Source organism: Phodopus roborovskii, unplaced genomic scaffold (assembly GCF_943737965.1).
Source record: "Phodopus roborovskii unplaced genomic scaffold, PHOROB, whole genome shotgun sequence".
Taxonomy (NCBI): domain Eukaryota; kingdom Metazoa; phylum Chordata; class Mammalia; order Rodentia; family Cricetidae; genus Phodopus; species Phodopus roborovskii.
In genome coordinates this window covers 10,704,893-10,731,994 of record NW_026126618.1, presented here as the reverse complement: position 1 = coordinate 10,731,994, position 27,102 = coordinate 10,704,893, and the positions used below count along the sequence as shown (strand labels likewise).

Below are 27,102 nucleotides of genomic sequence, written 5' to 3'. Positions count from 1 at the left end.
TAATCTAACTTGTTTAAGATTAAAGAATGATTTTAATTGTCAAACTTTGAAATTTTATTAAATGTTTGTGGCAATGTATTGAATGAATCCCAGACATACATAAATAAACAGGCAGCTGTTTGCAATTTGCATTTTATCAGTTTTGAAAGAGCACAATGTTCTTCCTGCATCTTATTTTCAGAATTGCATCTTATCATCGTTGGCTATCCACTATACACTATGGAGTACTTGAATGTCTCATTCTTTGAATTTTCATTTTTGATTGTAAATCAGGTGATGGCTGGCACTTTTCTCTTTCCTCATCTTTCTCTTCTCTCAACCTCCAGGTTTACTTACTCCCATTTCTTCTCGGCTCTGATAATAAACAAAACACACAAAATATTTTGTTTTCATTGCATTTCGATTTGGGGCATCATCAATTCATATTTCTTTTGTTAATTACCATGAAATCTAAAGGCAAGAACAAAACCGAGCTTAGTGTTCTATTGTTTTTTAAATGCCATTAAAGCTTACTAGATTTCTTTTGAAGCATTGCATTTTAGATGGAAGGAGAGATGGAATTAATACAGCATATGAGTCTGCATTTAGGGGACACCCAGAATGAATGGAATGGACATTCTATGATATGGAGACAGGTGCTTTGATTTTCCCTCTGGGTATGTGCCTATCAGGATGGACATGTGTCCACAAAGGAAGGCTGGCAATGAGGATACCGCCAACCACCTTTAGCTTTGATCCCAGATCCCCCTAGGCAGCCAACCCTTTCCTCTCCTCCTCCACTGCAACCATAGCATCCAGCAACATTTTCCCAAAAGACTCCTGGGTCCGTTTACATTCCCTTGGTCTTGGCTGCTGAGCCTCAGAGGAATGGGCAAGTGGTGCTTCCTATTTCTTCCCAGAAGCGATCCATCTGCACACCGGGAAATGTCACAAAGGCTGTTCTACGCCCTAGCAAGAATATGTGTGGGAAGAAGCAGAGGGTGATCTTTCTCTTTTCCTTCTGAGGATGACAGCAACAAGTGGAACTTGGAAGTTACCAGTTTCTCAACCAAAAACAAATTTGCACTATGTAAAATACTACTCATTTTACAAAGTACTTTACAGGCCTTTACAGGCCTTAGATGTAGTGAGATAGTTCTGTGGCACTGACCACGCCCATTGGGGGGTGGAGCCATGGGCGGAGTGACCGGTGGAGGTGAAAGGAGGTCGGAGGGGGCCAGGAAAGGCGCTCTCTTGCTGGCGTGACTTGGACAGGAGAGGATCGGGTTGAATTTCCTGGTGTTCATCTGTCTAGGTTGTAAGTTATTTCTCCCTGAATAAACATCTATTCTGCCTATTTGTTTATCCTGATCCTTATTTACCGCGATACATAGATCTTACATCTAAGTCCCTGTTCTTCCTGAGTGAATAGACCTTTGTACAGAAGTTCAGTAGTAATTTCTTAGTCACTTCCCTTTCATAAATCAGTCTCATTTAGAGGTTTTTCTTGGAGCATTGTTCCTCCCCTAATCTCTGTGCTGCTGTTTCTAATTTCTGGGATGGGTCAAAAAAAAAAAAAAAAAAAATGGTAGCTGCCAAAGACAGAACACATAATTTTGACAGAGCTGATGTAGCTGGGTCTTAAGCCAGTTAACCTGCCTAGGGTTTCACAATCTTTAACATGCACTCTTATCACCTGGCCCCTGTTGCTAAGATGAGTTCCTGCCCCAGCAGGTGTAATGTAAGAGATCCCATAATTCTAATGAGCTCCAGGGGATGACACTGCAGCTGCTCCTCAGATTATGCTCTCAGGAACAAGGGTTTGCTTCCCTGGATGCTAGGCTGTGATCTACATATGTCTCTTTCATCTGTTGAGATTACAGCTAGGTACCAGTCTTACCCCAGTAGAGCTCAACAACAAGCATGTCTCCCTGAAGTTCATCCCTGCCCTCGAAACCAATTCACTCCCTGGCCTCCCTCTCTCTCTAGCAAGGGCTGTCTCCCAGTGAAGCCCCACAGGACTGTGTGATGCCTGCCTGTGTAACCTTGACATGTAGACTTCTCTAGAAGCTTCTTCAGCCTCTCCTGTGAGACTGTACCTGCCTTTCCCTTAATATCATGACCCCGAGACCCTGCTGCTCTGCTCCTGAAGAGCAGATGGGAAAATTGTGTGCTACACACAGATGGTGTGTACTCGCATTCTGTAGTAATTTACATCCCACAAATATTTCTACTGCTGTTGCCTAACTATTTGGTTTTGGGGGACCACTGATGTACAAAATTAACCACTCTGACAGTATTAGAGCAAAGCACATATCCTTAACATTCCAAACACATCCCTCCCAGAGGAAAACCATAACCAGAAAGGCTGTAACTTAGAAATGCCTAGCTCCTTCAAGGATTTTCATGGTACCCTCACTTTTGTCTTCTCTCTCCTCTCTTCCCTTTAAATTGTGTTTCATCACATGCAACAGTCCAGCCAAAGTTAAGAGAAAATACAGTCAGTTAAATAATCTCTGCAGCATAGTTTGGTTTGCAAGATGAGGGGAAATGGGAGCTGTCGCAGGATGTAAATGTATACCAATCTTGGGTACCAACTTACAGTTGGCATCAAATGAGATTTTAAAAAGTGTTACATAAGCTGTTTACTTTGGAGAAAGGAAAATATATACTCTTCATATGAACCTTATGGAAGGCCTTGGTATAAGAGCTTATGGAGCCAGAACATTTTAAAATTATTAAGATATATCATATTTTAAAATTATTAAGATATTCATTTACAAATTCCCTATCTTAATTATTTCTTCTGAAAGACCCACTTCTGAGGAATAATTTCTATTCACTGTAATTCCTAAGCAAACAAAGACATCATCCTATTTAGCAAAAGCCGCCCATGGTCAGAACCTCTACAAATGTCTAACCTGAGATTTGAAACATTCTTGGTCCCTTAGTGAGCTCAGTGTATCGCAAGGGGAAGAATACAGTCTCTTGATAACCACTTTGGTGATCAAATTCATGGACTGATAGCCAATACCAGCCTACATCTGTCTATGGTAAATACAGCAAGAGAGAGTATCTTATTCATGCTAAATATGCTCTTATATATCTGCATTGTATTATAACAAAGAGTAGTTTAACATACGCAAGTATTATACTCTCTCTGATGGAAAGGGGAAAAAAAAACAGTGTAACCTGATAAATAAAAGACCCCGAAAATAAACAGTATCAAAAGCTTTTCAGATAACACATAAAGAAGTAAAGCTGAACCCATGAAACAAGGCAATATTAACTTGCCACTGTACTAGAGGGTTTACATGCAATGAAGTGGTCTTGAAACTTTTTATTTTAAATGGTTTAAAATCTGTTTCTTGACCTAAGAACTTGTAAGTTATTTCCAGGACTATGTGACACATTACAAGTCACCCATGGGCACCTACCTGGATATATCTTTTCAGTTTTTGAATATGTTTTTGAAAAAGGAATTCTTCTACGCCAGGCTGAACCATTATATGATGTGGACATATGTTTATCTGAGAAAATAAAAAAAAAAAAAAAGAAGAAGACAACTACTAGCAAGCATGGCTGAATTCAACAACTGTATTCCAAGAGCATTTCAAAGCCATCAATATCTATCAGCAGTAAAAATTATCCTCCACATTTCCTCTACCATTTGAAAACTAAGTAGGTTTATTAAGGCCGCTTAAGTGATCAGCACACATAGTTTTAGATCTCTCAGTTTGCTCTCCATTTCCTTAACTTAGGCTCTATCCCATGAGGCTAATGTAGAAGGCAGAACTGCATCTGGGTACAGTATTTCACGGCCTTTCTTCTGCAACTGAACGAGCTGTCATACGAATGTTTGGAGAGGCCATGAATTTGAAAAAGAGCAAAGAAGGACTTTGGGGGGTGGGGCTTGGAGGGGCAAAAGGGAAGGGAGAGATGATTTAATTACATTATAGAATCTTAAAAAAGGAACAGAAAATCAATGTTTTGTACAATACATAAGCTACTTGGTAAATATTTTTTAAACTTTATTTTAATGACAAGTTGCATTTACTTCCAGGAAATTCCCTCTGTGAAAACAGTGACCACAGAAATTGTGAACTTGAGGCCCCAGGAAGCTGGAGCAGGTACACACACACACAGAGAGAGAGAGAGAGAGAGTCTATAAAGACATGCTTCTGTCTACTCCCTAACACTGTTAGATTTGCATTCTCAGGATTATTACCTCACATCTATAGTTCCCAGAGTTTGAGTCATAACGCTATCAAGAATTTTCTTTGTTGTGTCATTTCTGTGTGTTGACATTGCATGAATGAGGCACAGCAGTGTCCAGTATAGTTGCTGGCACATTCAGTCCACACAGATCTAGACCTTAGCAATACATTGTGCTAGTATGCATTTTTTTTTTCATTGCTACCACAGTATTACAGAAAAAAAGTAGCATAATAGTATGACGATACAATTAAAACAAGTTTCTTCTAGGTGTATACTCATGTTACACACATCCATACACCACTGTATCCTAAAACAATTAAAATGAAACATCTACTTAAGTTGTTAAAGACAGACAGAATCTTTGCCTACATTTCCAGAAGTTCTCGACAGCTGGAACTCACAAACTGCACTGTGAAAACACAGCCACACCGTGAATTACAGAGAACAGAACGGCATTCTGTTCAGTCAAGAAAACTGAAACCCAACTTCAAAAGAGCAAAATTCAGCTAAAGCAGCAAGAAAAAGAAATTCTCCCCTGTGGCCGTGTACTTCCTGACATACACCATGCCTTTTTCCCCTTCCATGATGAAACGATTTAGAAGGGCATGGTGGGAGAGACGAGAGATTGTCAGAAATATTGCAGTTAACCCTCAAACCAACCCTTTCAGAAAGTAATCATGACGTCCTCAAGAATAGACAGGGCGGTAATCTGACAGCCATAATTGAACAGTGCACTTAGTGGAACAAGAAAATGTCAACTACATAAAAATGATCCTCCCTAGAGAAATAAAACTACCCAGGGCGAACGAAGTGCAATGCATGGAGGCAGATCTCTGAGGAGGTATGGTGTCACCTCATCTGCACCCAGAACGAGTATTCTTCCATATCCTTTAAATCATGTGCATGACTTCTCAGTATTGAAGATGTTACAATGGTGCCAGTGGAGATCAGCTTTCCATGGGGAAATGCCACACTAGGGCTAAGCGCAGTCAAGAACGAACCACATGAATAAAGAACCTCACCTGGACAGAGGTTAAGTTTGGGTTCCTTGTTGACATCAGCTTTGTTGTAGGACCCACTTGTGGGCCTGCTTCGGGGAGGGGTGTTCAGTGTGACAGTCCTTACTGAATCTCTTTGGACATGCATATAGGAGTCGTTCTCAGCATTTCGGTTCTTATTATGGTGATGGTAACTCATTTTATGTTTGGGATTTGGGGTGTGTCCTGCTGTAAATCAAACAGGTAGAGATGAGGGGTGAAACAAGCCAGTCTCTCACATAAAGCACGGGGTAGCAAAAGAGAAGAAAACCTAAGCTAAAGGATGGCATTCAGAGAAAAGCTAGGTTAACCTTCAACGTAGACTTCAAGTTATATGGTAATAATTTTTCCTTGGAGTGGGAAATATTTAATATTTCATCTCTATGAAAACCATAAGTAGAAACACCAAACACTTGGATATTCTACCTCTCCGCATTCCAGAGCCAGGAAAGTTCTTTGGTCCATCATAAATCCATTTTCTTTTCTTCACACCTTTAAAATGAGGCTTCCTCACTGGCTGGACATCATTCACTTGGAGAAGATACAAATTTTTACAGTTTTTAAGAGATGCTTTTATCTGAAAATGACTGAGATAATAATTACCCATCTGTGCATTCTCATGTCAAGCAAAAATGTGCCACTCTACAACTAGCTTTTAGAACAAAGAGTGACTGGTTTTTAAGTGTCAAAAAAATATTCCCTCTTGGAAATGCATTAATGAGAAAAAAAAGAAAAACCTTCAATAAGTTGCTTTCTTTTAAAAGATGTTTTTTATTGTTCTCCAAAGGAATGCGTGGGCTCCTTAACATAAAAGTGCACTCCAATCATAGTTATAAATCCAAACATAATGCTATTTCAAGGTCGTAATTGTGATCTCCAAAATAAATCTTTTTGTACTTTATAAGCCCGAACTACTATTTCTTAATGAGTTAGGTTAATGCACAAAGCACTTTTGTTGAATGTCACCCATCTTAAAGTGTTACCGCTTGAATACACAGATAGTTTGGTAGGGCGAGGCTGACGGCAACAAAGTGTAAGCGTCCAGTCGTACACGTCTTACATGTTATGTGGATATACTCATGCTAAAAAGTCTGCATGCATTCTCAGCTTTCAAAACTTTCTAAGGAATAGTTTTCAGAGATTCTTAAGCCAGTTTTGTAGAGGCATTTTGATATTTCCAAATGGCTACACGGAAAAGGCGTATCAGTGTACACCCTACTTAGCTCGTCAGTAGGCTAACGAGTCTGTGTTTGCCTTAGCTCCCAAACTTAAGTGTTAAGCCCTCAGAATCTTCACCTCACCCCCATACCTCACTCCCAAACTCCCACACCTCAGATTCCAACATCCAAAGTTATAACTAGTACTATTAACATGAGTTTCCTGGGGGAAGTTATTGTGGGTCTCCTTCAGTGCTTCAGAGCCAAGAATATCAACATGAGTTCAGCAAATGAAACAGCGGGAAGGAGGGCAGGAACGAGGCAGATCCCAACAGAGCAGCAGCTCTGAGCACCAACACCCAGAGAAGCCACACAAGAGGAAAATGATCCGCAACAATTGCAAAGCTGCAGATACATTCCACGGTGAGCAAAAACTAACGTGCTGTGCCAATGACCTTCTGCACAGGCAGCTTGCTATTATTTTAATATGTACCTTAAACTGGTGGATATAATTTGCCAGGGCCTATATCACAATCTGTACTCTGGATTTAGAAGGCAGATATTGTTCACTCACTACTTCAAATGCCAGACTTTTAAAACCACCACCCCCTTCTTCCTTTCCTTTTTCAGACTTTATTGGAAATAGGAAAATTACACCCATAATAATATGACAACCAAATGCCAGATCTGAAAGCAATGGAAGTACTGTCTTACTGGAAGAGGGGCTTTCCCGGCACTTGATGCTGATGTTCTCGGTAGCATTTAATACATGCGTTGTCGGGACTAGGCGAGTAGTTAGGGGGCGCTTTGGATGTAGACTGTCCTTGCTTTCTTCTAAAGCAAATTAAGAAAGGAAAATGTCAGTATTAGGGCACTGGAGACATGCTCAGCAGTTAAGAGCACCTGATGCTCTACTACCAGAGGTCTCAACACCCATACGACAGTTCGAAACTGTCTCTAAACTCCAGCACCAGGGTTCCGATGCCCTCTTCTGACTTCAGTGAGCCCTGCATGCTAGTAGTTCGAAGACATGTATGGCGGCAAAAATGCCCATACACACAAGATTTTAAAAAACAAAGGAAGAAAACGTTAAAAATGTCAGTATTAGTAAAAGAAACAGTTCAGATGGGCACACCTACTGTGTATGTATGTCATTTTCTAGAATGAATGGTTAAAATTGTCTAATTGCCACACTATCCCTCAAGTACAGATAAAACTTTAAAAACTCTAAAACCGTAGCTATCATTGCAATGCACAAGTGGGACTTCTGTGTTTTGACATCTCCTTGAAATTTTTAAGTGAACTGTATATTCTACCGGGAATAAGCCCATTTAGGTGCTCAAGACACTTTCAACAGGAACACATGTTCATTTGCTCTGTGCTCAGCAGAGGGATTCTCCAATAATATCTCCACAATTATAAGAATGTTGCACTTCACCTAATAGCCAGTAGCCACGTGTGTCTATTTACTACTTGGAGTGGGGGCTAGTGCAGTTGAAAAGCTGAATTTAGAACTTTATTAATTACAATTCAATTTAGGCACTCACGTATAGCTAGCTAGTGCCCCCCAAATTAATATACTGGAGTTCCCCCCACCCCGCCCCAAGAATTTGATGGATTAGGGGAAAATTTAACTCTGAATATGCGACAGATTTACATATAATTTTCCACTAATTAAGTTGACACAGATGTCTTTTCCTACTCGTCTGTCTGTCCACCGCAGCATGCCCAGCTGCAGACTGGCAGAGTAACACAAGACTTTTGAGCAGACAGACATCTGTCTGGAATATTCACAGGTTGTTGTTGGCAATTATTGAATAACGGGTATGTCATCACAAGAATGAATCTTTTCAAAATGTTCGTGAATAATGCTTCTAAGCAGATTCAGTCATTCTGTTTTAAGTTGCTAAAAAATAAAACATTGGAAGGTCTCGGCATTGCCATTTAAGGGGCCCAATAATTTTACATGTGAAAGATGACTCCTTGGATTGTCACTGTCCAACCGATGAACTTCCCACACTAGGAAACGACTATAAAACTGAAAACAATTAAGTGCACAGTCAGTTCAGAGCCTTGGGCCTCTGGTGTCCTATTCAGCACCTTTTTGATTACGTTTGGTTTCCATAACAACTGAGATGTCCATTTAATTTATCTACCCAAAGTACAGATGGGTCAGTTTTATAACGTGGTTCATTACCTTTGGCATTTGAACATTTTGAGGTGATTTCTTTCACTTTAGCTAATGCCTCACTTTCATCAACTCCAAGAAATACGATCCTCTGTGGAACATAGCAGTCACCTCCTAGAATAGAACGTTCCGTCAAGGGTGGCAATAGTGACAAGAGACACGTGACTAACTTTCAGTACAGGAATGATATTCACAATGTCCCTGGTGGCTTTTGTTTACACATGTCTCAGGTTATGCTATTCACACATCGCTGTCCCTGCATGTTCTATCACAGCTGCTTAGGTTAGTGCATGTGTATTAGCTATGTTATTTGAATGACCAGTATGTAAGCTTACATATAGGTAATTGCAAGAGAATTCACACATTCAACAAAATTAATTTCCCTCCAACATAGCGATCTTTAGAGATAGTTATAGTGAATGTAACTTACCCTTCATTTGAAATCTCCAGATATATGGAAAGCAGTTATGTTTTCCTTAAAGGTTTTCTTTTCAAGGTAAATACACATATTAGCTTTAAATACTACAAATAAGATTCATAGTTCATTCACCATGCAATTTATTCTATTGAGCAAAAGCAAAAAAAAAAAAAAAAAAAAAAAAAAAAAAAACATTTTTCAGGCTGGCTCAGTGGGTAAGAGCACTGGCTGCTCGGCTGTTCTTCCAGAGGGCCTGGGTTCAATTCCCAGCATCCACATGGCAGCTCTCAACTGTCTATAACTCCAAGATCTGACACCCTCACACAAACAAATGTGCACATGAAATAAAAATAAATTTCAAATAAATTAAGTGTGTGTGTGTGTGTGTGTGAGAGAGAGAGAGAGAGAGATGTGTTTATGCACACATTCATATATTGTCCTGTCTACAGTTCCCATCTTGCTTCTCTGTGTGTGTATTTGTGTGTGTGTGTGTGTGTGTGTGTGTGTGTGTGTTTTAGTAAATGGAGATTAATACAGAGACTCACAAGTAGCTGGTGTGGGAAAACTAAGAGATGACAGAGTGCTCAACTCAGAAGGTAACATCTGTATCACACTCCTTCAATCCAATGCTCAGTGATCATGTAAAAGCAGGAAGAAGGCAGAGGTAGTGGATATCTGCAGCAAAACAGTATTTCTCTGACAAGGCAGCACCATCACACACACACACACAGAACATATGACTCATGCCCAAGACCAGCATTAAGATCAGGCCAACCAAAATCCCAGCATGGATGACAGAGGGGCCACCCCTAGAGGAAGAGCTATTGGAAAGTGAAAGATGCTGAGGTATAGGGAGTGAGTTTTCTTCAGAGAGGTGATCCTAGAGAGGCCACCTATATTCAAAAGACGGCCCTATGCCCATGCACACAGAAGGAGACCAAGTGCACTCTGAGTTTTCACAAATGTCACATGAAGCTAAGAGGGGAAACAGAAAGGAACTGGGAGGGAGCCAATCAGGGCAGATTTTACGGAGACATCGTATGCAGGCATGGGACCCTCAAAGAATAAAAAAAGTAGCACTGAAAAAAAGTAGCCTAGTCAGAAATCTCAGCATGCCTGGGAGGCACAATCTGCAGTGTCACCTTCCCAGGGTGGAGAGGTCTTAATGACTACTCCAATGAGCTCTTAGGAGTGATGGCCTTGTCTTTGGAATGACCACTGTAACTGGAAAGAAAGGACAATGGTGTCCCTTTCAATAAAACATCAAAACCACATGGTACATACAGCTGGTGCACTTGCCGCCCACGGAGAAGCTGCTTCTGGATGGGAAAACAACTTCAGCCAGACATTTTGCAGTATTTTATTTGCAATGTCCAGCATCTAATTAAAACTAAGAAGGGGTACTAGGAAACACACACATTTACCAAAACCAGAGGAAACTGAAAATTATCTAAGTACTATAAAACAGCAAGGTAGAAAAAAATAACAGCATGCCTATTACAACAAAAAAAAAAAAATAGATTCAGAATTTTAGGTGGGGAATTCTTTGAAAGGTCAAAGAGCAACTCATAATAAAAAGCAAACTCTAAGTGGTATTGAGATAGAACAGCTTGACCAAAGAGAAGTCAAGGTAGACAATAAGCTCACGAAAATGTGTTCAATGCCATTGACAACTGGGGAAATGGGAATTAAAATGGCAGTGAGGTATTGCCAGCTATCCAACAGAAGATCTAAATTTAAGGGAGGGATAGCCACAGGCTGGGAACCAAGTCTGTTTTCTGCACTTCTGGTGCTTTTCACAAACACCACACAGAGTGGTGAGAAATTTGAATTCTCAGCTGCATGCATTGCTTACTGAGGTCGAGCGAGGTGACAGGCTCAGCATTCTTGTGTTTCCATGCAGGGATAAGGCACAGGATGGTGCTTTCAGGGGGACAAAGCAACATCATGCTATTTATCTAATGCAGGGGAAGCTGCAAGGGATCTGAAACCTAACAGAGGCTGTGTGTGTGTGTGTGTATGTGTGTGTGTGTGTGTGTGTGTGTGTGTGTGTGTGTTCAGAAACAAATGCATCCATATATAGAATATGTTTTTGAATAGGTACATGTAAATACACATATGCACTATCTCCTTATATGTACATGGATGTATATGTATATGGATGTATATGGATGAAAATCACACCAAGCCAGGTGTTGGTGGCACATGCCTTTAATCCCAGCACTGAGGAGGCAGAGGCAGGCGGATCTCTGTGAGTTTGAGGCCAGCCTGGTCTACAGAGAGAGTTCCAGGACAGCCTCCAAAGCTACACAGAGAAACCCTGTCTTGAAAAAAACCAAAAACAAAACAAAAAAACAAAAACAAAAAAAAAAGACAATCACAGCAATGTCTAACTAAGAGTTACTGCAACATTCAACAATGTAGATTATGTCTATTACAATTCAACTTAAATGCTAAACTAAAATACTCAAACTGAAGGAGCCCAAACTTTTTTAAATAGCAATTTAAAAAATGTAAAACTAAACCGTGGGGGCAGAGATCAAAGTAGGGAGGTGACAATTACCTTTGCCTTAGTGATTGCTAATAAAAAGCTAATATAAATGATATTGGGATATAACAGAACTTGACAAAACAGGTAGCTGATGAGTTCATGAAAAATATATAGCTACATAGTGTGAATTTCTTTCCCAAGCTATATACGTCAGAGTAGAATGCTTCACTAAATTTAAAGTTCAAGAAGACATTTAAAATGATGAAATCAAAAACAATGCTTCATATGCTTAAATCAAATATGGACTCAGTAGCTACAACTGTAAAATTTACCATTTTCCTCTCAAGATGTTCTATCAACTATTTAAAAGACTCAAATGAGCAATTTAGTACATGCACACACCCCAGGGATGTTTGTAACGGAGCAAAGGTCATTACAATAACTGGACGATCGCCAAGCATCACTGTGTCAGGAAGCCAGTCTCCCAGGAGACTGAGAGGCTTAGCATCCTTAAGCAGCTAATTATTCACAGTATTAATAGAACAATGAAAGCACAAGGTCATTCTCACATTTCCTAAGTCTCAAGCAAGCCAGAGATACATATGAAGGAAGCCAATGATTTTTACTTAAAAGGGTTAGGGTATCAATGACTGAAAATAACTTCTTCCTAACCAAAACACCAAGTGGCTTAGTAATATTTTGCCAAAGTATAAAAGTCTTTCTCTCACGAGAGCTGGAACCTGTTGCTTCAAAGTAACCAGTGATGCTGCGGGTCTACTGCACATGCAGTGAAGGAAAGAGGAGGAGGAGGAAAAGAAGAGGGAAGGGGAAGAGAAGAGGAAAGATTGAAGTTAGCATACGGGGGCAGGGAAGGTGGAGAGAAGGCTAAAAGCGGGTGGAAATGAGGCTAGTGGAGAGCATTTCCAACATGCTCCAGCTTTGATGGTGTATGCTGGCTCTTCTCAGTCTCCTTTGGTCTTGGACATACACTCTTCCTGTCAGTATTTTCTCTGCATCACAGAAAGGTGTCTACATCGTCTCAAGAAATTAGTATTTCTAACAGAGGATACATTTTTCCCATATGCTAAGACGCAGTAGTCTTAAAATATTTAAGCTATGATGAACAATGATAGTGTGTGTCTCGGAGTATATTTTATGTACATATACTCAAATATAGCTGCCTTAACTTTCTCCAAGTTTTTATTAACCTCCTTCCCTGCACTTTGGATCTATGTTAGCATATTATTGCATGAGCTTATTATCTGAATCGTATCTGAAGTTGAGCATGCGCACAACCACACCAGATTTCTCATAATGAGATGGAAACTGGAATGTGCAGCCCTGTATGTGGAGTGTAAATTCTCTTAAGGCATTTGGTATAGATGCCCATAAAATGGCTCCCTTCTTCTTGCCTCAAGGTCAGAGAGTTCAAAACTGTCCTTAATAAGTCAAAAGACCTACAGGCCCAAGGTTTAGCTACTGTTTCAGCCCTGGTAGAGGATGTCTTATCTAAATAACAACAGACTTGGGCTCAGGTGTGTTTGCTCTTGACCCTCGGGTGTGGCTACCAAATGCCTGGAGGATTGAGAGAAGTAAGTCTGTTTGCTCCTTATACAAGATAACAGAAGTCTTCTGCCAAGTTCCTCTTTTGGGATACTTAAGAATGTTGAAAATTAAACTTGGGGCATTCATTATTCGCTGGATTGCCCTTCTGACTCTATCCTGTGTTTCTGTCTTCTTTGCGTCTTTATCTGCCTTTTCCACACTCTTCCTGCCTGGTACGGACCAGGCAAGTCAGCTGATTCTGACCAAAGGCCCACAAAGACAGGTTCCCACAAGATGTCAGCCTTTCATGACATCTTATTTTGTGATGTATCTCCAAACCTTGCATCAGACAGGAAATAGAAAAACATCAATGACAAAAACTTAGCTCTGGGAGTAACACATTGGGAACCATCTAACTTACCTCCATTTTCAAAGACAGCAATGTCAGTCCTTGGTTTCCTATCCAATGATGTCTTTGCCTCACCAGGCCTTTCCAAGAGGCTAAACTTTGTTGGAACTGTAAGACCATCCCCTACAATGGAGAAATAAAAAGTCACTCCAGCAAACTTTATGTTATAATTAACATTGTGATAGAACTCACAGTGATGGTTAAGTAGCTTAAACATTACTATATACAGGATTTGCATGGTGATCTGGTGAACTATATATAAGCACATTTTTAAATGACGAAAAAAGCAGAAATTTATCATCCTATTTGGGTTGATAACTAAATGGCAATATGAGGTTTAAACAATCTTACACTATTGCGCGAGGGTAATATCTTCAGTTTATTTGGTGTTATATTGTAACGAATTCAAAATATTTCTTTTGTTTCTGCCACTTCATGATTAGTTTAGCAAACAGTATTAAAGCCATTATTACTGATATTTGATACTTAAATTATTCTCTGAGTTTTCATTGTATATATCCAAATAATCTACTTGGAAAATAAACTGTTGGCATCAGGGCCTAAAGCAGTGTGGGCTTCTGGATTGGATAGCATACAAGAAAGAATGAATTCACTTGGTGGATATCAGTGACCATACCTGATGAAGTCTGGCAGGTGGGTGGGGGTTGGGGGACATAAACAATAACACTTTTTCCACAGGAAATCACCTCGTCTTAATATTTGTGCTATGGTTAGGTAAAAGTGAAAAGCATCATATCTTCATTTGCCACAGTTCAGAAAATAGTAATGGCAGTGTTCATATTTACTCTGATAGTAAGTAAAAGCCCAGAAGTAGTAAAATATTTGCATTGACTGACTGACTAAGTCAGCAGTTCTCAACCTGGGTCACTACTCCTTTGGGGTCAAACAAACCTTTCACAGGGGTCACCTAATACCATGAGAAAACACAGATATTTGCAAAACAATTCATAACAGTAGCAAAATTACAGTTACAAAGCAACAACAAAAGTAATCTTCTGGCTGAAGGGGGAGGGGGGTCACCACAACATGAAGAACTGTATTAGAGGTTCGCAACATTAGAAAGGTTGAGAACCACTGATCTAAGTGAACAGGGAATTCAGTACTTAACTTTTTGAAAGCACCACAAGGCGTTATTTATCTGCCTGCAAATGTATATGCATGGTTTGTCCTATAAACTTCCGTTTTTAAATTTGACGGGTAACTTTGTGTTGTGTTTAGGCTTGTTTTTAGGTTTCTGGCATCTGGTTAGTACAGGCTCCACCTTCTGATGGACTATTGCTGCCACCTTCTGCCAGCCATTTTGCAGCTTGCCACATGCAGAGGGAAATGTTCTGTATCTGTCCAATCATCCTCCGCCTTCCTAGTTTCTTTCCTCTGTTCTCCTTTCTCTCTGCTAGCCCTTCTGTGTGCCCTCCCTCCTTCCTGTCCTCTAGAGGATCCGGAGCGATTAAATTCTCTTTCTACTGCTTTTGTATGTGCACAAGCTCACTCTGAAATAAACTTTAAATGCTTGTGAACTGTACCTCAAGGTCCTGCTTTTCTAACGCAATATGATGCTCTTTGTCTTGTCTTCAAGGACAAGATGCTGACCAGAAGCAAAACTCAGACCTGCTTAAAGGGAATGTATCGTGAAAGAAAGAGCCCAGGATTTGCCCATCAAAACTGCCTTAAAATCGCTTGACACGCAAAAGACATTCACTCGGCAGACTGCTACTCTGCTGCTGACTTCATTTTTGCCACCTCACTTTTGTCCATCGTGATCTGGGTTGTTACCCTTTCCATCCAAAACACAACAGTGAGTCCCGTTACACAGAGAGGTGTACTGCAGACACAGGGAGGCAAATTATTTACAGAATCCCCGTGTGGAGTGAGAGTCGCCTGTGCCTCTTAACAGCAGCCTTTCGTGGGAAATTTGGGTCACCAGTAAAAAGCTTCCTTCCTCACTCTCCAAACAGATGCATGATTTATCATTTAATCCTGCCCTGGTGGGCACTGTACAAAATAAATCGGGGTCTACACATGAAGTACCACTTACATGTGACCCTGAATATTAGCATCTCATTTCTTACCTTCTTGCAATTCACTGCCATTTTCCAAAGGCTTTTCTAACTCCTTTTCCACTGTGGGAGCTACGCTTTTTGATGACGACACGTCTGGAGAAGCATGGAATCTATAGTATTCACCTAAACTTCCGCAAGAAGAGAATGGTCAGCATGTGGGAACATATCAGTCAACAGAAAGTTCACAAATGTTTCCTTTCTTACCAGATTTGTAACACATCTCCTTTATTGCTCTTTTCTCTTCAATTTCTTCAGGGGTCTTTGTCCATACACTAGAAGCATCTATAGGATATACGTTTTTAAAATTAAATTGTCCCAAATCCAAATAATCTGAAAATTTATAAATCAGAAAGAAAAACCCCAAATATTGTTTTCATGGATGAACCATTCATCTAACCTTTGAAATAAAAAAAAAAATGTACAAACTTCTATTTCCAAATGCCTACATGTTTAGTATTTGAAAGAATCATCAAAGAGAAATTATACATTCTGTGCTCTGTATTCTAAAATGAGAAGCTGAAAGCACAGACTTGAGATAATGTATGGTAGAGCATGTGGGCACGAGAGAGGAAGAGATGATACCTGGCCAAAAAAAAAAAAAAAAAAAAAAAAAAACAGTGAAGAGCTCTGTACTTTCCTAAGCACAGAAGCTATGGCAGTCAGTACCCACAGAAAGATGCTGGGTAGAGACAAAGGAAATTTCCTTTTTCCGGTGTTCATCTGAAGTTGATCTGAACGGCCCCACTGTGCTGTGAGGCTGCGTAAAGAAAGGGAAGGATCATGATGCAGAACACACAGGTCCTAACTCTGTCCATATCTCTCTACAGAATATCATGCATGACGTAGATGGCAGATAGTACTTTATCAATTACAAGCTGTTCCCTGGGTCCTTAAACTTCAAATGAGTAAATGTCATGGGAGATAGATGCATGAATATCAGTGTCACAACAGTGTTCTGTTATGAGGCTATCTGTACGTCTGTAAGTACATGCACTTGAACATGACATATGCATCCCAGCCACCATATGACAAAATGTCTTAGTCCAAAGAAGCATAAGCATGTGTAGAAAGAGAATAAATTAGAAAATATAATTCATTTCTTTAATAATATTATTATTTTCTCAACAAGATCTGATATTGCAGCCTAAGCCACTAATAATAGTTGATAAGCATGTAGAAAATACTGTGGGGTTTTACATGTGTACTATAATCCAAAAAAAAGGGGGGGGGGTACTAACCATTTTGTTCCTCTTCCTCTTCTTCCTCCTCCTCCTCTTCTTCGAAGTTAGTTTTTAAAACTAATGGATTATGAATGGGTCGCGATACATTCTCCATGGGTTTCAAAGGTTCCTGACTCTGGTTTGGGGGTGGATTTCCTTCCTGACTTTCTTTCTGTAAGGTGGTATCTGCAGAGAAAACACAATGTTTTTGTCTTTTCAACCGCTGTTACTCATATATTTGGTGACCAATCATTTGCTGTTACTTTTTTTTTTTTTAACTTCTTAAAAAAAAAAAAAAAAAAAACAGAAATGGTCTCATGTCCTCTGGATGTGATAAAACTGTTGGACTCATCAGATCATGGTAGCTATGGTTATCTGAACAAGATCTGCTCAAAATCAAGCCAGTGAACATCCCAGAACGGAGGGGTAGGGGTTCCAAGGGCCCTTCCCTAACTGAAGAGCTTGACAGTTAATGATTTCTGAAGATGGAAACATGATTTTTCCTTATCAGTGTGGCCCTTGGTAGGTTGATCACACTCCAGTGGATTGCCACTGATCCATGAGTATATATATATATATATGATCGCGATGGGTTGTTTAAAACCTAACAAAACAAAAAACAAAAACAAAAACAAAACAACAACCAAAAACTGTGACTGGAAAGATGGGAGGTGAGGAGTGGATCTAAGAGCTGTTAGGGGAAGTGGGTGGTGAATATTATCAAAATATACTATATAAATGTCTTAAACAACAAAATATTATATTTAAAAGAAAATAATTAATAAGAAAAGAAGAAGGAGCTGGAGGGAGCTCAGCAACTGAGAACACCGACTGCACTTGCAGAAAACCCAGGTTTAATTCCTAGCACTCACATGCCAGTTCTTGCCTGGAACTCCAGCCCTAAGGGATCCAACACCCACTTATGGCCTCTGCAGGCACCAGGAACATAAGTTCAGGCAAAATTATACTAACAAAATAAATGCAGTTTTTAAAATATCATCTTCTTAAAAAGAAAAAAGAGGAACAAGGCCTTTTGTATCCAATCTTGGCCTCAAACTCACATTCATCTGTGGCCAGGCTGGCTTTGATTATCCTGCTTCTACTTCCCCCAAAACTGGGGATACAGTTGGGTAACACCACCTGTGGTTTAGAGGAGCTGGGGTTTAAAGCCAGGCCTTTCTGTATGTTAGCAGGCACTTTACCGACTGTGATAGAGCCCTGTCCCCTTAAACCATCATCTTCTTAATTAATTGTATATTAAAATGTTTCCCTTATCTTTAGAAAGATTAGACCAATTTAATTAATAGCAACATTCTGTCAGCAACTAAGGGGAAAATGCCATTTGCTATATACTCTGTCATTGTGATGAACCGGATGATGAGTTCACACATTTTGTGTGGTATGTCACTATGCATTTGGTCTTTGGCTTAGGGTGGCTCAAATTTACAGTGCTGTGAACTGACAGGCATTGAGCAGAAACTACACTTGGTGCTCTGGATTTTAATCTCCTCTCAGGATAAGAATATTCTCAGGACAATCCCTTTGATACCGGGCAGTGCCTGTGAGCACAGATCTGTGTCACCAACACAATGGAAAAGCAAAAAGGACTCTGTCTACAGTGTACTTGGAACTACAGGAAGGTGCTCTGGTGGGTTGGGAGTACTCAAGTTTCAGCTTAGGACAGGTTGATTGAGATATACCCCTAGTGGAAACCGAGAAGTTGTAAGTGCAAACTGATCACAAGTGTTACTTTTAGCTACGAAAGAGATCTGTAAGAGGAGAGTGACTTTACTAGTTTGTTTCAGTTTTGAGACATGCAGTCCTGCCTGGGTTGGCCTGAAGCTGACGTATATGCAGCTGAGGATCACCTTAAACCTCGAATCATTTTCCTTCCACTTCCTCCCAAATGCTAGGGTTATAGGTAATTAGGGGGAGCAGGAATAGCAAGCACTGTTCTACTAAGATCCATCCTCAGCCTAACACATTTAACAACTACAAAGAGAAACACTATAAGGCAGTGCCTGCAATGCAATTGTATACATGTCCAAAAGAACAAAGGCTTCATCAGCTCTAGCCTGGAGAAGGAATTAAGTTTGCTAGTCAGCTAACTTTAAAATTGGCAGACTCCATGGCTAGAATGAACTGAATTCGAATGCATGAGGGAGCGTGGTGATCACCGATAGTAATTGTGAACATGTCTGCTTCCTCCGTTTCTGAACTTTTGACAACAGTAAGTCACTTTCTGGTAATGTCTCCATCCTCCTTCCATAACTTTGCCAGTCTGAAAACTTCGCAATCTTACGCCTTCTGCTTTCGCTTTTGTTTTAAATTCCATTTTTAATTGGTTTCCCCCTTTCGTACGCCACAATAAACAGTCAAGAGGAAGCCTAAAGTACCTTGAGCATGTAGTTGTTTCTTCTGCAGGCTATTCTAATTTATCATCTGCCTTCCTTTGTCTTAGAGCATGCCTACAGTTCAGCTGGGGTCTTTGCAATGTTTCCTGTTTGAGTCCCGGATCGTATCAGAATGCCCTTTACCTCACATGTCTCTTTCAGCATCGCGATCTTGACCACTTAGGTGGTTTCTAAAGTCTCCTCCTACAGTTCTTCACTCCTTCCGAGTCTTTTCTAGAACTGCCTTTAAAAGTTCATTCACAGGAAATCAGGCTTTCCCTAGCATTGACTTCCAATGGTAACTATGATGGTAGCAATGTTGAGTAATAGGTATGAAGCTGCTGAGGTTTGGAAACAACCGCATGGCACAGACACCATTGCTGCATCCTACAGATGAGATGACCCTGCCACAGAGAGTTGCCCAAGGTTACGTTGACAAGTGTGTCAGTCAAGCTGAGATTCCAACCCCGTGTAAACTGTAGTGAGTGATCTTTGGTGTTTCTGAAGCAACAGTAGTTTGTGGAAAGACAGTTCGGAGCCAAGAAATAGTGAAGGAAAGCCTGCACCTGAGATCAGCCCTGTCTGTCCTTAATCTCTTGGATTAAAGAAGCCCCAAATTTCCCTTTTTTTTTTCCTTTTTTAAATTAATTTTCATTTAAGTTGAAAACAATCTCATTTTACATACCAATCCCAGTTCCCTCTCCCTCCCATCCCCTCCACCAATCCCCCATCCACTCCCCAGGGAGGATGAGGCCTACCTTGGGGGATCATCAAAGTCTGTCACATCATTTCATCATTTGGGGCAGGTTCTAGTCCCCCCTACCCCCCCACCCCCTCCACCCCTGTGTATCTAGGCTGAGAAAGCATTGCTCCATAGGAACGGGCTCCCAAAGCCCATTCATGCACCAGGGATAAATACTGGTTCCACTGCCAGGTCATGATCAGGGAGCCTGGTTTGGTCCTATGCTGGCTCCCCAGCTGTCAGGCTGGGGTCTGTGAGCTGTCTCTGTGGGTTTCCCTAGCATGGTCTTGACCCCTTTGCTTATCCCTCTACAACTGGATTCCAGGGGTTTGGCTCAGTGCTTAGCTGTGAATCTTTGCATCTGCTTCCATCAACTACTGGGTGAAGGCTCTAAGATGACATTTAAAGTAGTCATTGGTCTCATTATCTGGGAAGGGCATTTAAGGTATAGCCTTTCCACTATTGCTTAGGTTCTTAGTTGGGGGGGTCATCCTTGTGGATCTCTGGAGATTTCCCTCTAGGAAAACTTAATATAAATGAATTTCCAGCTTAACATGATTAACTAATATCTAAGATTTCCCAGGGTAGAATTGTAAGAGGTAATACAATGCTCCTCTGTTAAGTGTGTGGTATTGGTAAATGAAGTAGAAGATTTTTGGTTTCATGGAGTTTTTATTCTACAAGGAAGCATTAGACAATAAGCAGTGCACAGAGCAAACAAATTATACTGCATCTGACAAATGAATGGGGGGTGGCAAACATGAAGTAGAGAGGGCGAGGAGAATTGGCAATGTATATTGTGGAGGTGGGACAGCAGCCTACATTTCGATTATGGCGCCAAGCCTCCACCTCATCATAGGCAACATTTAAGCAAAGTTTTGAAGAAATAAAGTAGCTCTCCACAAAGATATTAATGAAAGGGCACTTCCTGCAAAGCCCCGTAAACTAACATGCTCCAGGAAAGGCAAACAGGGGAACAGTTGGAGCAGAATGGGAAGTATCTGAGTTTGGAGGGAGCTAGCAGAGCACTTGATCAAATGACTTTCCGAATTCAAGCTCTCGTTAGGACTCTGACCTCTCTGAATTAGATGAAAAGGCACTGGAGGATTTTGAGTAGAGGATTAAAACCTGCTTGATCATAAGACTGCAGGTACTGTCCTTTGAATAGACATAGAGAAAGCAGCCAGGAGCTGGTGTAACAATACAGTTATGAGGCAATAATGGTGGCTTGATCCATGTGGAGATTACACAGATGATGATGAAGTCTGACTCTGATATAGCTGGATGGTGGAATTATGTCTCTGTATGGGCTAGATGTGGGATATGGCAAAAATTTGGGGGACAAGTCAGATGACTTAAGCAACTGCAAGGCTGGGCCTGCAATCAAAATGAGTCAGAAAGCAATGGATGGTGAAGAAGAGAATATTAATAAAATAATGATGCCGATCTTAAACATGTAAAGTGTGAAATGTTCATTAGTCATATAAGTCAAGAGATAAAGAAGCTGAGTTCAGACATCTAATGGTGTGTGTTGGCGGGGGTGGGGGGGGGAGAGGACTCAGTTTGGAATGGTATATAAACAGAGTCAATGATGTATGAATCATTGAAACCACAAAGTTGAGGCGGGAAAGACAGCTCAGAGGCTAAGATCATGTCCGTACAGCCATGAGGACTGGAGTTCAAATCCTAGCACCCATGTGACAAGCTAGAGTTCTGTGATGGCCTATAACTCCAATTCTATGGTTTCTGACATTCTCTCCAGGGCTCCATGTGTACTCAAGTGAGTGCACTTGAACACACACATGTACATACATTCACAAAGACATGGGCAGGGCACAAATAAACATAAAATAAACCTAAAAGAATTATTAGTGAGGAAAAGGACAGGGGACAAAGGTGGCGAGGGGCGACGGAATCGTGAAGAGGTGTGACTATGATCAAGAACCATTATGTACAAGTGTGACAATATAAACAAACCCATGGTTATGCATAATTGACATGTGATAAAAAAAACATTAAAAATAGAAACAAAGAGTGGATGATATTACAAGAGAGGAGACAGAAGAAAAGGATCAACAACATTCTTGGATGTTATTCATGAGGCAAGGGCAAGTCATACCGGACACAGAATGAAGGCGGTATTGAGGTTTGCAAACTGCTAAGGAATTATATGAAAGGGGAAAGAGATGTGTCCACTTCTTCTAATAGCTCAAGTTACATAAGTTACAACCCACCCAATAGCACTATAGCACCTAGCCCAGAGCTTATTTCAACAGTGGGAAGACGAACGATTGTCATTTACACAGGCATCCCATGCAGCTCTGCTCTGAGAGGAAGCAGTCTTTGTTTCCCGCTGGTCTTAAAAGAGCTAGCGAAATCCCTGGGATTAAGCTGCCAGATAAAAAAAATAATGTCATGGGATTGTTTTTCACTGGATAAAAACCATATTGTTGTAAACTAACAAAGCCAAGTTAATCTGTTATATAGCTATAGTACTTTTATCCCTGTAAGTTTTCAACTCTTCACACCCCACCCATTTGTCTAAGCAACCAGTTTACCATAATTATTTTCTTTATGGTCTAGATATTACAAAGCATTGGCAAAGGAATTATGTTTCCCAGTCTCCATTTCAGTCTACTGAGGAAGAGAAACAGTAATAAAAGCATTGCGTATGAGATGTGCTTTATGAGGTCAAAGTACGTAATAAAAAGGGCTGAAGTTTTAGCTACCCACTTACTGGGATTATATGGAACTAATATTTTAATTCCTAAAGGACTAATATCACATTCTGCTCATGACTAGCATTATTCCACCAGACACAAATGGTGACTGTAGCAGAATAAGGTTGCTACAGCATTCGGGAGACCTTAAAACCTGCAATTTTTCAAACAGGGTTCCCTTAAGTACGAGGTCCTCCGTGTTCTGGGAAGAATCTATGTCAAGTCTCACCACAAAGGGTCATTTTCTTGTCACTGCAAACAGTTGCTGTGACAGAAGAGTGACATGTACCCCAGAGCATGCCTTTGCTCTCTGCGCCTATGAGATTGCTGCACTTTTCACCTCGTTGTATGCAATTGTGCCTCCCTAAGCTTCGACACCAAGCCCCAGATGATGATACTGGACATGCAATTATTACAGATATACTCACTGCTACTTGGTGGCAAAAATAATCCATTGATATTTCGGGGTTTGCTGTGGTAAAAGATACAACTGATCTTCACACAACCAAGAGGTTGGGTTTCCCAGAAGCATGAAATGCTGCAGTTTTGCTACAAAAAGGAAGTGGGGGGGGGGAAATAGGACGTTTAGGTACTCACAATACACGCAGGCTGTTAGAACACATGCAATGTGACAAGAATAGCTTAAACTGCTGACAGAGAATCATCTGTTCCCTACATTTTGCCACCTCTAAGCACTTTTCTGTTTAAGAGATAAAATGTTCTTTTATTTTTCTACCAGTTCAGTTTGAGCAAAGTGAGAAACACAAGTTTTGGGGAAGAACGGTTTCTTCCCTATTTGGTTATAAAAGTTTAATGCAACGAGGAAGGAAGGAAGGAAGGTTCTTTTAGTGAAAATGGTCACTTTTACCTGCATTTCCATGTGTCTAAATCTGCAAAGTGGATCTAAACATTTTCTCTCTCGCCATAATGAGCACACAGTGTCACTGCCAAGGGCTCCTTCACAGTGTCGGAATCGGCACTGGGAACCCTAAGAGATCGACAGAGCAGAAGACACACTATATTAATGTTACTGTTTGATAACAAAATGTTAACCAATTAAAACAAAGGAGTCTGTCAAAATTGAAGCATGAAAACATACGCTGTCAATACAGGCTTGTAATGGTCGACTAAACTGTCACATCTCGGTCTCTTTTTAGTGAGAAAGTGATATTAAAAAAAAAAAAAAGGTCATGATCAAGCAATACCACTCACCACAAGTTACTCTCAAAATCCTGCCCTTTGAATCAAGGGAGCCCACAGAATCCACCAGAGGAAAGCTGTGAGAGAAGACACTCCCTTGATTACAATATAGCGACAGGGAGACTTTATTTCTCTTTCTGAAGAAAGCTTGGCAAGTATCTCCAAGGCACTTGCCACGTCCTGAATGTGAAGACAGGTTCTACCAACCACTACCAACCACTAAGAGTAGCAGTCTGTGGGGATGCTGCAAACTGTGTTGATGTCGAGAAAGTTAAGTGGCCCCTCAACCATGTGATATTAGGAAATCTGAAGGGATTTCCACATCACACACAACATGCATGTTTTATGTCTTTGATCTACAAAGAGAAACAGTTGACTAAATATATTTACACAGGTATTTTATATAGCAACCAAAGTAGATGTGGTTATGTCAATGACCTGCTATTGCTTTACTTTTGAACACTATATTAATATTCTTTTATGCACATATTCACAGTTGGCAAAACTATAGGGCATTTTTTCATAGACAGGGAAATGGCGAGCGACAACATTCCGCTGTATTCCTTTCTCTTTGACATACAGTCTACATCTTCTTTCTATTTCTCCATTCACTTTCTTTTCCTTTCAGAGACTGAGTTTGGACTTTCAAAGACCAGGATAATGAGTTTTCATTCAGGCACACTGGTATTAAACACCACAGCTTTACCACCACAGTGTTCACAATGAACTCTCATTTTCTTTGTTTTCACTCATAAGAAAACCTCTCATAGCATATCTGAGAAATGATATGATGTAAGGTATAGTGATTTCTAAATTCTGTCTAATCATCTCCTTACAAGGTTCTATTCATCAATCACTTGTGGGTAAAATGGAAGAGACAAAAATCTGATAATCTGGAACAAAAAGTCCGTCATCCAAGAACTCTTTGAAAGGTAACACAAGAAAAGTGGGTTGAATTCTCGTGGCCAAAGAATTTGAGTCCAGGTTTCTAGCAGAGCTAAAAGGTGATTGACCAGACAGGACATCTACCATTTTAGGTTCATTTGGGGCATGAGCAGCAAATGAGTTTCTACATTTATTCATTTTTAATACCAATTAATCCAAATTCAATTTTTCCACTTAACATTTTAACTGTGGATGATTTGTTTATGCTACATTCTATTTCCCTTTACATGGTATTTAAATATTTGCTGTTATTCAGACTTCTGGCAGGAAAAATGCAATCACTGTTTTAATGAGTTTCAAATAAGGAAACATATACCACAACATTGATAGTAATCTGAATTCAAATGTTTAATAATTCACCAAAATAATATGCTATGCTATGTTTTTCATATACATAATTTCATATATATTTTTCAATATATAATAACTTCAAATTAACCCAGATTTCCTCACATAAATTCAGGATATCAAAAATACACAGGCTTTTACTTCAGAATCAAGGTATCGTTTTTATTGCTGCTTCTTCCTTCATTCTACTAAAAAGCTTAAGCATGTGTACTGTAAGTTGTACAATATTTACCTTCATGCATGTGGAATTAACAAAGAAATAGCAGTCATTCCCAACTTCTGCCATTTTCACTCTCTCGCTGCTAATCCAATGATTGTTTTTTTTTAATAAATATGTATAAATTGCAGGAACGCAAATATAAGAACTATCAGTGTGTAAGGGGGGAAAATTGTTCTTTTCCACAGTCTTTCAGGCTATCAGTAGTATTCCTTTAAAACTGACCTCCTGTTGACAGTATATTACACAATAGATAATTCTTAAATAAATTGAAATTAGAAGATACCTTCTCTAGCTTTGCAGAAATGTTGAAAGTGGTTACTAGTAATCACACAAACTCAGACTTCCAGAATTTTCCCCATTGTTACACAATCCATTGTTTGCTCATCATAAATGACCTCATATGCAACTGTAGGCTACTCAACCTAAGGGAATATTTTCATATATATATATATATATAAAAAGAATGAAAAAAGATTATCTGTAAATTTAACACTGTATTTTACCTTTCAGTGCTATGGTTAAAGAAAAACCACAAATTCATATTTTCAAAATTAAAATTGGTAAGTATTTCATGGGGAAGTAGCTATTTCTATATGTGGTTTGGAAATGAAACTAACATAAATATGCTATCTATATTCCAGGAAAATAGATACAATTATTTAAATATATGCCTGGTGCTCTATATATATCAACTTAGGAAAAATCATCACCGGATTGTAACAGCAATAAATGTACAGGAAAATAAGCAGTACCTATTTATCCAGTGATTTTATTCCATTTTCATCCATCATAAGAGGAGTATAAGCTTCATCTGATAGCAAGGGGTCCCAGCATGCTTGAAAACTTGTAGAACTTTTTGAAAACCAAGTGCAGCTCTCTGATTCCCAGAGGAAGACATTTCAATCATCAGTTTTTAAAACCTCCATCCAAGCATCCTTTCTAGCAGAATCAGAAGCTAGCAGAAATGAAGAGAACGCATCATCGGTCACTGAGAAGTTGGCTGGAGATGACTGAGCACACTGGATCAAAGTATGTTTTTAAATTATTACAAACCTTTAACTGAAATCTCAGACAAGACAAACATGGAATTCCACTTTAAGTGCAACAGGGAAAATTGCCATGAACTTTTTGAATCCAGTGGTCTAGAGTAATAAACTAAATTTGGCAAAGGTTAGTTTGCTTTTTACTCTAAAATAAAAGTAATGAGGCAATGTTATAGTTAAAAGAACAGATAAAGATTTGGCAAATTATTGATAAACATAAGCCTTGCCTTTTGGCAAGTTGGAGACACACCTCTAAAGTGTCTTCAAGCATTCATCTCCCCTCAGATGAGTTCAGGACTGAGTATGAAGTTTCATTAGGAGCTATAAAATGCTGTATAGAACACTATCAAAGCTGAATTAAGTGATTTCACACAGAAAGGACTGAAAACTGCTTATACCTCCATAGCTGCTGAGTGGCTCACATAGCAAAATCAGCTCAAAATCATAAAGGGATTAACAAAACAAAACAAAAATCCCTTTCATTGTGTAACACACAATGGGTGTCTTGTTAGTCTTTGGGATGCTCAGAACCCTCCAATTCCCTTTCATAGTTCTTTTCTCTTCTTATCCCTTAGTTTTACTTTTCACTTTCACCTCATTTCCTTCCTGTTGTGGATTTCATTTTAGTCTTTTACAGAAACCTATGATTCTCCCTATAATAAAAAGCAATAGGAAATTTGTCTTCAAGAACAGACCCAGAAACCCTAGCTTGTGCAGGCCAAGACAGACAGGTGGAGTTTCTTTTTGG

General features: G+C 39.8%; 1 protein-coding gene across 3 annotated transcripts; it reads right to left on the bottom strand.

Moving 5' to 3' along the window:
* On the bottom strand, positions 1–25,660 carry CUNH12orf50 (chromosome unknown C12orf50 homolog). 3 transcript variants are annotated; one of them, XM_051206292.1, is made up of 13 exons: positions 25,595–25,660; positions 23,467–23,586; positions 23,027–23,147; positions 16,762–16,929; positions 15,728–15,805; positions 15,533–15,646; positions 13,455–13,565; positions 8,589–8,693; positions 7,106–7,225; positions 5,661–5,765; positions 5,220–5,420; positions 3,417–3,509; positions 1–354 (listed from the first exon to the last, which is right to left on the bottom strand). In XM_051206292.1, exons 2-13 carry the CDS (start codon positions 23,476–23,478, stop codon positions 329–331), a joined length of 1,254 nt encoding a protein of 417 aa, XP_051062249.1. In that variant the 5' UTR covers positions 23,479–23,586; positions 25,595–25,660; the 3' UTR covers positions 1–328. The 3 variants fall into 3 exon arrangements, with proteins under 3 accessions (XP_051062249.1, XP_051062250.1, XP_051062248.1); XM_051206291.1 differs by having other exon boundaries at positions 2–354; positions 5,220–5,423; XM_051206293.1 differs by lacking the exon at positions 23,467–23,586 and having other exon boundaries at positions 5,220–5,423.
* Between the last annotated feature and the right edge of the window lie 1,442 nt (positions 25,661–27,102).

Coding starts and splice junctions, on each gene's coding strand:
- CUNH12orf50 (XM_051206291.1), bottom strand. Junction 5,424..5,660: donor TGGCTCTGGAATGCGGAGAG/GTAGAATATCCA, acceptor TTTGATTTACAG/CAGGACACACCCCAAATCCC. Junction 3,510..5,219: donor CAAACTTAACCTCTGTCCAG/GTGAGGTTCTTT, acceptor TTATTTTCTCAG/ATAAACATATGTCCACATCA.